At 35.6% G+C, this 10,404-nt stretch overlaps 2 protein-coding genes across 4 annotated transcripts; one reads left to right on the top strand and one right to left on the bottom strand.

Annotated features, from left to right (window-relative positions):
• Positions 1–1,349: 1,349 nt before the first annotated feature.
• On the top strand, positions 1,350–3,046 carry LOC111892755 (F-box protein At3g07870). The gene has a single exon (XM_023888810.3). The coding sequence runs from the start codon at positions 1,464–1,466 to the stop codon at positions 2,937–2,939; it is 1,476 nt and encodes a 491-aa protein (XP_023744578.1). The 5' UTR covers positions 1,350–1,463; the 3' UTR covers positions 2,940–3,046.
• LOC111892754 (histidine kinase 2) lies at positions 2,982–10,404 on the bottom strand. 3 transcript variants are annotated; one of them, XM_042896242.2, is made up of 12 exons: positions 10,327–10,404; positions 9,316–9,570; positions 8,467–8,616; positions 7,949–8,383; positions 7,232–7,507; positions 6,744–7,126; positions 5,880–6,066; positions 5,514–5,795; positions 5,160–5,258; positions 4,422–5,074; positions 3,835–4,311; positions 2,982–3,231 (listed from the first exon to the last, which is right to left on the bottom strand). In XM_042896242.2, the coding sequence occupies exons 2-12, from the start codon at positions 9,544–9,546 to the stop codon at positions 2,982–2,984; spliced, it is 3,423 nt and encodes a 1,140-aa protein (XP_042752176.1). In that variant the 5' UTR covers positions 9,547–9,570; positions 10,327–10,404. The 3 variants fall into 3 exon arrangements, with proteins under 3 accessions (XP_042752176.1, XP_042752175.1, XP_023744577.1); XM_042896241.2 differs by having other exon boundaries at positions 9,316–9,809; positions 10,327–10,392; XM_023888809.3 differs by lacking the exon at positions 10,327–10,404 and having other exon boundaries at positions 9,316–10,276.

Here is a 10,404-nt window from a genome sequence, read left to right as displayed (position 1 = left end):
ATTTTTAAATTAATACTAAACATAAATTTTAATTAAAAATAAAAAACATTTCATTAATTAAACTAAAAATTACATTATACCTAATATTTAAATAAGTAGAAAAAAAACGCAAACAAAAAATCAAACAACCCACAACATAGAAAACATATTTAATATCCTAATTTAAGAAAAAAAAAACCAAAATGCGTCACTCGGAATCATCGTCCTCGTCATCAACCTCATCGTCTTCATCATTCTCCCGAACGTCACTCTCGTCATCAGAATCTTCGCCCTCGAAGAACATATCAGAATCATTGTCTGATTCGTCGAAAAATCATTGTGAGAAAACTCTATCGGGGGTTGAATATGAGCCCTATAAATGTGCTCCAGCAAATCAGCACGAAGAGCGTGATGAATGTCGCGATTGTATACTTCTATTATATTCACCATATACTCTTGTGTACCAACGACTACTCCTTCGACATTTGGCAAAACTTCATTTTCGTTGTACCGACATATCGTTCTTCCTTCGTCTTTAAGAATCATATTATGCAATATGATACATACATACATTACGTGTTGTAACCTTTTCACTTTATATGACCTTGCCCCGATTGCTAATATTTTGCATCCTCTAGAGCCGTCGAATCGTATGATGAAGATGATGACATTTTAATTAATATTTTTTGGAAAGAATTATAAGATATGGATTAAAAAATGGTTGGATGTTGTGGTATTTATAGTTTAATAAAAGGAATATATATATATATATATATATATATACACACACACACATTAACGGCTATATATGTCAATAATTTTTTGTCGAGATGAATATTCTCAAGATGACAGCCGTTTGAAGCAAAAAAAGAAAAAAAAAATAACGAAAGAATAGCATGAAGAGTGACCCCACCCCCTTTCCCGCGCTTCGCGGTCGGTGCGGTGTTCCCGCATGCAAGACGCTTCCCGCACACCTCCCCACATACCATTCCGTTCAACCTTAGACATATAAATTGCTACCAATCGAAAAAAAAAAATGTATTTTAGTTCCATCGTCTCGTAAAAACCAACTAAAGAAATATATATGTCAGTGGTATTAGAAAACGACTTTACAAATTCAGATTGCATCAAATGTGACCTGAAGTTGTATCCTACTATGCCTAGAGTTTGTGGAAAGACGAACCTATATATAACGATCGGCATGCTCGAGATTCCTTTTTCTACTTTTTTTTATAGTGTGAAAAGAAAATAAATATAAAAAATAGAATTATAATGCTAAAGCTATAATACTGTCTAATAAAATAAGTAATAATAGGCACTAAAACCGATATAATTAGTAGCATTCTTTTATGTAATAATTAATTAACAAATACAAATACATGTATATTTAAACAAATACAACACTCATTTAGTTTTTTCTCATCACCATATCCTCATTATTTATTTATTTTTATTTCTAAACACCCGTTTATAAAGGAAAAAAGATGGACTTTTTGACATATGCCCCCCAAATTATTATTCAATGGTGGGACCCACCAAACTCAATTTATGGCATGATCCATTCCCAAACTTCAACCCCCACCCTATATAGCAAGAATATGCTTTTGCCTCCTCCTTCTACTTCTACACCATTTCTTCAATCTTTTCTCATGGATTCATCTTTCCAAATCCAGAATTCGTCTTTCCAAATCGAACCCAGAAAGAAGAAGTTAAAACTTTTAGATGAAGATGATGACAGAAACCATGGCGAGGGTTTCGGATTGGAGAATTTACCCAGGGATGTACTCCTCGACATACTCGCCAAGCTGCCGATTTCATCCCTGATTCAGTTCCGGTTGGTTTGCCGTTCATGGAAACTGCTGTCAGTCGACCCTGAACTTTCCCGGCTTCACCACGCTGCGGTGGCGGAAAACGACCCGACGCTGCTGTTCCACTGCGATTACCCTATCCGTAACCAACTCTCTTTCGTCGAGTTATCCTCCGGTGGTGGCGGCGACGAAGATGAAGATGATGAAGACGACGAAGACAAGATCGTAAGAAAGATTTCCACACCTTTTTGTAGCTCGATGCCTGAATTCAACGTCGTGGGTTCATGTAATGGCTTGTTATGCTTGTCTGATTCGCTTTATGGTGAACCCGTTTACGTTTTCAACCCGTTTTCCCGGGATTATCTGGAGCTTCCGAAATCTAAGCAGTTTCAGGAACAGGAGGTGATGTTCGGATTCGGATTTCACCCAATTACAAACGAGTACAAGGTTGTGAAGATTGTGTACTACAGAAACAGGCCGGGGAAACGTCGGGTCATCCGAAACAACAGGAATTACCCGAAATCGGAGGTTCAAATTCTCACTATTTCCAAAGAAACAAACAAAAATCCATGGAGATCGCTCGGGAAAGTGCCTTACCAGCTTGACAGACAAGCGGCGGAAGTTCCTGTAGTGAACGGGAGAATCCATTGGCTGAGCCGACCTGGTAGAGTCGCCGGAGTTTTAGGTCGAGCGATCATCTCTTTTGACCTAAAAGACGAACAGTTCAAAGTAGTGACGAAACCTACCCATGTTACAGTCATCCGGAGCAACTTTCACTTGGCCGTCATACGAGGGTGTCTAGCGGCGGTGATTTCATGTGGGTATGGGAAATTGGAGATCTGGGTCATGAAGGAATACGATTCCCAGGAATCTTGGATGAAGGAATTCGTCATCCATGGAGTTTATCCTGCAAGGGTCCCGAATCATGAGAACCATTACCAGATAGGGAGACCTGGTTTATCACGGAGGATGGTTAGGGTTTTATGCGTTTTGAAGAACGGAGAGATCTTGCTGGAATACAGAGGAGGAAGCTTGGTGAAATACGATCCTAAATGGAAAGAGTTTAAAGACGTCGTCTTCTCCAAAATGCCCAAATTGTTTCAGACAATTGTTCATCTGGGAACCCTCAATTGGATCCATACCTCAATGTAAAACGTCATGTTTCAAGGTTTTTTTCGTAATTTTTTTAGCCACTCAACCAGATTCAAAGAAGCAAGCTGCAGCTGTATACAGTTGTTCTTCCTCAAATGGTTTTGATACGTAGCCATCCATCCCACATTTCTTACATTCTTCATCTGTTGCTTGGATGACGTCAGCAGTCATGGCTAAAATAGGTGTATGCCAATGTGCCACATTTGAGAACATATCAATAGGTACTTCACCAGATTCAATCTTTTCATTAACCTTGTTCTCCAAACCACGGATTTGTCTTGTAGCTTCAAACCTAACAAAATTAAAGATGCAATTAGTCAATTACATATCTCTTTTTAACAAGTCAAGATTCAAAAAGCCCTCTTAAACAACAACAAAAAACTAAGTCCCATAAGAATGGGGTAAAGGGGAAGCAAAATGTAGGCCATTGATAACAATGAAGAAAAGTTGAGCCAAAAGATCCCGATTCAAGATAAATTCATGAGGAAGTGGTATTTCTATAGGATCTACTCTTGCGTTTCGAAATTGATTACAAGCAAGGTGTAAGACAAGAAAAAACTCAGATACAAGCAATAAAGCTGAAAGCCTAAATGTAAAGGGGCCCACGATGAAGAATAAGCATGGTGTATGACTAAAGAAGAAAAAAAAAAGATACAAGCAGTAAAGCTGAAAGTAGAAAGGCCCATGATGAAGACTAAAGAAAAGAAAAGAAAACAGATACAAGCAATAAAGCTGAAAGTAAATGGGCCTACAATTTTGAAGTAAAGAATGTGCCACTAAAGAAAAAAAAAAGCAGATACAAGCAATAAAGCTGAAAGTTCCGGAAAGAAAAAGTTAAAAGCATAACAAAGGAGGAAAATATAAGGCGACAAAAAAAAGTAAAAATATTGCTCACCCATCCATTTCTGGCATTTGAAGATCCATAAAGCATGCATCAAAACAATGAGGTGGTCTAAGCATTTCTAAAGCAGCCTTCCCACTTTCCACACATGTGACAATAGCTCCATATTTCTTCAAAGCACCTTCTGCAACTCTTCTATTCACAACATTATCATCAACCACCAAGATTTTCTTGTCACGTAGCAAAGTCCCAAGTGTTTTCGGTTTTCTTCTTGCCACTTGTGTGTTATCTTTTGATATAAGAGTTTCTTGAAAACAAGAAATCAAGACACTAAATCTAAGAGGCTTCACAAGAACATCACACACCAAATTAGCTAATTTGAGGTCATTATGTCTAATAGGGTTTATAGATTTGACCAAAAGAAACACTTTTGGTTTCATTCCAATTGGTTTGACTTTGACCTCTTCAAGACTCGTGTTCTTGTCACAAACTTCTTCGTCTATGAGAATCATGTCAAGATGAGGTGAATCACTGCAAAGATAAGTGAGATCAAGAATTGTTAGTTAGTGTCTGTTTGTTATAATAGAATGGAATCACTTTATAAACTTAGATGATATTTCCACATTATAAAAGAAATGTACCTTGATATGTAAGATTGTGAAGAATCTAAACTAGATGCTATTTCCACAAAGATTCCCATTCTTTGAAGATGGTATCTTGTAACTTCAGCTCTTATACTTTTCTGATCAATCACCAATGCTTTTAGTGTCTTGAATTCGGATATTGTTGGATAATATTGTTGCAAAACCGTGTCTAAAGAACTTGTTTCCTTCTTCATAAAAACCGTTGTAAATGAAAAAGCACTTCCAATTCCGGGCTCACTAACAAAACCAATTTCACCTTCCATTAATCCCACTAATCTCTTACTTATGCTCAATCCAATTCCAGTTCCACCATAAGTTCTTGAAGTTGAACTATCGGCTTGCATGAATGGCATAAAAATTCGACTTTGTGCATCTTTTGGGATTCCAACACCCGTATCTTCAACAGTTACTAAAATCTTGATCTTTTCGGATTGATTTATTGGATGTTTTTCACTTAAGTTCTCAAAAAGTTCCCAACTTTTTCTCCTGTCAACAACCGGAAGCCCACTTAGAGTGTTGTGGACATTGTGATTTGATGAGTCAACAAAAGTCAAAGTCTTTTTAAGTAGTGAATCTTTTGTGTCATGTGGGTGATTGGCTTCATCGGCTAGGTGGACTGATACAAATATGTGTCCTCTGTCGTGTGTGAACTATAATAAAAAGATGAAAATTAGTTGAAGAGAAAAAAAAAATGGTGAATTTTAATGAGAGGTGTAAGAAGGGTAGAGGACTAACTTTAAGTGAATTTGAAACAAGATTTGTGATTATTTGTCTGAAACGTCCGGGATCTCCAACAACAACTTCGGGAAGTTGATCGGAAACATAAACTGCCAACTTTTTATTCACAAGAACAAAGTTTCTTCTTGTTAGATAAATGGTGGAATGGAATTGGAATGAAATGGAATGGAATGAGAAAGGTAATGGAATGGGTTATGTAATTATGTTTAGTTGGTTTGAAGAGATGAAATGAATCATTAATGTGTTATTTGTTTATGTACAATTGGAAAAATAAATTTCATTCCATACTAATACTCCATTCCAATCACTTTTCGATTACTGCATACAAAAAAAAACTATATAAGAAATTACCTCGATACCCTTTTCTTGGGATTTGGTTGAAAACAACGATAAAATGTTATCAAGAATGGTGCGAAGATCAAATGGGACAGATTCAAGCTCAAGTCTTCCAGATTCAATTTTCGCCTGATCTAAAACTTCATTAATCAACTTTATTAAATCTTTTCCACTCTCGTGAGCAGTTTGTGCAAAATCCAATTGCTTCGCGTTCAAATTCGTGTCCATTAACATCTGCAGCATCCCCAAAACCCCATTCATAGGAGTCCTGATTTCATGCGAAACCGTTGCAAGAAACTACAAAAAAGGAGGAGAATACGCATTAACAAAACAATAATTTAACAAATTTAATGAGAAATTTGAAAAATCTCGCAAACCTACCTGGGATTTTGCCACGTCGGCAGCTTCAGCGCGGAATTTAAGCTCTAACATGTCGTTGTAGTCACGTTCGACTGTATCAATTCTGTTTATGGCTGCGTAGAAGATATGGCCAAGAAGAAAAACAATTATAAGCGCTCCAATTGATGCTGCTATGGCTGTCCATGGTGGTGAGGGCCTGTGCTTGAACCTGTAAACACACAAAAACCCTTTTTTATATTTCAAATAAATAAATAAATAAAATAAAAACCACTTTTTTTTAGTTGCAAAAGAAGAGGGTTTAGAGACTTAAAATCAGGGTCATGGAGCAATATAGGTCATAGTTTTTTTTTGCTTTTATCAATAACAATAAAACCTCAATCACATAGGAATGGGGTAAGGGGAGATAAGATGTAGATAGTTGTACCTCTACGTGAAGGTAAAGAGAGACTGCTTGACTTCTCCTGCATAGGAAATGTGGGCCCACAACGGTGAATAAAAATAGAAAGGTGGAGGCGGATAAAACAGAAAGCAGATACTAACAATAAAGTTGAAAGTAAAAAACAAGACAAGAGTAAGAAGGTAAGTATACGAAAAAGCACAATTGTGCTTTTCCCACAATATTTACCTTCTTATTTTTGTATCTTTTTTACTTTCAGCTTTATTGCTAGTATCTGTTTTCTGTTTTATTCGCCTCCCCCTTTCTATTTCTATTCACCATTGTGGGCCCACATTTCCTATGTTGGAGAAGTCATCTACAGAAGCAGTCTCTCTTTACCCTCAGGTAGAGGTACGACTATCTACATCTTAACTATGGAATTTTGGTTTTTTTTTTTTGTTGAAAGTTGCAAAATGGAAATCTAAAAAGATTCGAGAAATATTAATAACCTGCAACGCATTTCATGCTTTCGAGCAGGATCACCAAAGTCAAGACCACTAATATGCAACAACCCGGTGTCGATCTGTTTAGGTCCATACATGTTAATGGCTGAAGAAACATTTGTGATGTCATAAACATTGACAACAATGGTTTGTTTGCTAGCTAGTTGATGTAGAAGCTTTTCAACTAATGATGGGACATCATATGATGCTCCTAAATACCCCACGGTTGCATTAATTCGTTGCTCAGGTGTCGCATCTTGAGGAATGTGAGTGTTGTAAACAGCAAATGTAAGAACAACGCCTAAATGGTTCGATTTCAATAGCTTGAAAGGAGATGTCAAAACCCCTTTTCCAGATGCCCTTGCTCTCAAAATATTCTCACGATCTTCCTAAATAAGGATAAAAAAGATTTTAAAGTTTCAATTATTGCAATGAAGACCACAAAATTGCCGGAAATATAATGGTTTTTTGGTAATTTGTTCATTTTGTAATACCTTTCCAGACATCATATCAATAGAGACAATATGTGCAACGGTTTCTTGAGACAAAATAACAGGGGCATATTCATCTTGAATAGGTGAAGGATCCAATTTTTCAGGGTCGCAATCTTGTGATAATGTCTGATCTTCAGTTTCCATTTTCTTTATCGTCCATCCATGTTTTTTCTCAAAACTTTCTCTCTCAAAATCACGCACTCTCAAAGCATACGCAACACCACTGGTAAGTGGTCTTTCAAACGATGTTCTTTCAGTATATTCGCCAAAAGTTTTCTGTGAAAAGGTATGAAATTTCATTATTATAGTTAAATTTAGAGTAAATTATATAAATGGTCCCTAAGTTCCATACGTTTTTGCAATCTTGGGGCCTAAACTTTTAGTTTTGCAATTTTGGTCCTAATTGCATACATTCCTTTCAATTTTGGACCGTTATTAGACGGTGTTAAATTTCACTCATTAAACTTGTGCATGTGCATTGCACACGAAGGAAATGATGAAACTACCCTCGGGTGCATCACACATACACAAGCTTAACGAGGGAAATTTAACACCATCTGAAAAAGGTCCCAAAATTGAAAGGAATGTGTGCAATTAGGACCAAAATTACAAAAGTAAAAGTTTAGATCCAAAGATTGCAAAAACGTATGGAACTTAGGAACCATTCTTGTAATTTACTCTTGGATTAATATCAAGATTATGAGAAAAAAAGATTACTTGATCGATAGCAGGAGGTTCTTTCCCATGGTAAAAAGTGGAAACCAGAATAGCCAATGCATGAACATGATTCATGCTCACATTGAATTGATCTTGCAACATTCTTGCCCTTTCATCACACATGTTTGCTAGGGTTTCTTTTCTTCTAAAACTAATTCCTGAATTTAAGTACCAAAATAACCAAATTGAAGCAGCGATTCCAGCTATGATGTATAGAACAAGTAGCTTTTTCATCCATTTTCCAGCTCCCCTTGAGGATCCCTCTACTTTATCTTTCTTCTCATGCACTTTCCGATTCCGATTCCGAATCTTCCATAATATTGTCCGGAATCCACGATTCTGGTAGCTTAGTGCCATTATAAAAATGGCACAAAGGCAAATACCATTGAAATTTTCTCTTAGAAAGTTTTGAGGTACCATTGTTTGCACTATATTCTGAAAACAATAGGAATATAACAAATCAAATACTTCAAAAACAACATTCATTTTGGTCCAAATTAAGCTTATGTTAGATTTACCTCTTCAATGTATTCATCACTTGATTCTTCATATTCCACATTAGGTGAATGATGCTCTTCATGTTCATGGTTTTTTAATTTTGGCACTTCAAGAGCACATGTGATTACTGTTTCATGTTCTAATTGTTTGGTGCATTTCAACGAAGTTATCTGAAAGTTAACAACAAGAATTCTTTACATCACTAAAGAATCTTGAAAAGATTCTTGAAAATCACATATTAGTTGCTCTTAAATTTGCATTTACTAATCCAAAAAAAAAAAAGATAATCACAAAAAGAACCGAAAATACAAAACGGGTTGTCAGATTTTAACAAATTGACCACCTTTTTAACCTTTTCCAAAATGACCATGAATTTTATAATGGAATTAACAGCCATTTCCAAAATTGCTTTATCATAGTCCGCAATTATATTGCCAAGAGAATTGACGATGTCATTTTGCAAAAGAAATAAAATAAAATTTGCAGTCATTTTATTGGTAAAAAGTAATTTCCCAAATTACTATTACGAAGTAAGTGGGGTTTTTTTATTAAAATGTCAAAAAGTTACTCAATTTATTAAATGAACCATAGATTTTTATCATTTTTGTGAGCATGTATATAAATTGCATCATATGATTGACCAAATGGGAATGATGATCAAGAAACCAAAGCATTGTGTATGCATCTTAATCAATAAAACAGTTACACAACCCATGAATAACATGATTAACACTTAAATCTTTTAACTTTTAACCCAAAATTCAGCAATATTACTCGAGTTATCATGTACTCTAGATGCTAAATACTTTATAAAGTACCAAAAGCTGTATAAATGAACAGTAAAAGAAAAAAAGGTTTGATAGCAAAACCTGATTTGACTCAAAGAAAGAGGAAGCCAGTTCATAAAGATGATCTTTGCTGACATTGAATTGTTGAATCAAAACCGAAGAATTATTATCTTCACATTTCCCTGAAATCTTCAATCTTTTTTCACTCGAAACACCACCAAACAAGAACCAAACAAACCCAGTGGCAAAAACGAAAATCCACACAAAAAGAAGCAGCTTTTTCCATTTCCATCCACCATTACATTCCCTCATCTTGGAATTCGTCAACAATCTACCCTTTATTCCAGAAAATTTGCGATTCAAATACATTATAAACAAAACCCACTTGCATATCGTGAGAAATAGCTTCGAGAATTGAAGAGGAACAACAGGAAAACTCATCAAATACCAAAACCCAGCTCAGATTTCAGTAATGGAAACGTGTATTTGAAGGAGAATTACAAAAAAAAATACACCATGATTGATGATTCCGTCTCTTTCGTTATCGTAACTGTCTTTGTTACAGTACCTCGAACCTGTGAAACCCGAAAGTAAAAGAAGAAAGGGAAAGGGATCATGACAGATCACAAGCTTCTCTGTGTGAAATGCAAGAACAAGCTTAGAAAGGTACAAATCATAACAATAAGACAAAAAGAAATGAGAAGAAGAGAATATGTGGCTATGTAATATTCATATATGAAGCTCTGTTTATCTCATGAAATCCGAAAGAAACATCGAGAACAAACTATATTTACACACACACTCACAGACCCATCATCATCATGAGAGAAATTTGAAGAAAAAGCCAGTTGGGTTTTTAACTACAGAACTGGAATCGATGAGAGAGATAGAGAGAGAAAGAGAGAGAGAAGAAATGGCCTGTATTCATCAATCCCTTTCGCTTTCTCTCTCTAGAAAATGAGAGCATATATGTTGTTGCAATAGCTGGGAACATGATTATCTCATCATCTTGTGAACGAAAAGCTAAAATAGACAGTAATAACAAGCAAACAAATACAAGAAAACAAAAACAAATTAATTATAAACTCTTACTTTAATTTTGCTAATTTTCTTCCCAATTTTTATAAGATTCTCTTTTGTTGATGTTCATCTGATCTGGCTTCCTTCATG

The sequence above is a fragment of the Lactuca sativa genome, chromosome 7 (assembly GCF_002870075.4).
Source record: "Lactuca sativa cultivar Salinas chromosome 7, Lsat_Salinas_v11, whole genome shotgun sequence".
NCBI lineage: Eukaryota > Viridiplantae > Streptophyta > Magnoliopsida > Asterales > Asteraceae > Lactuca > Lactuca sativa.
The sequence above is the reverse complement of the archived record's forward strand: the minus strand, read 5'-3'. Positions and strand labels throughout refer to the sequence as shown.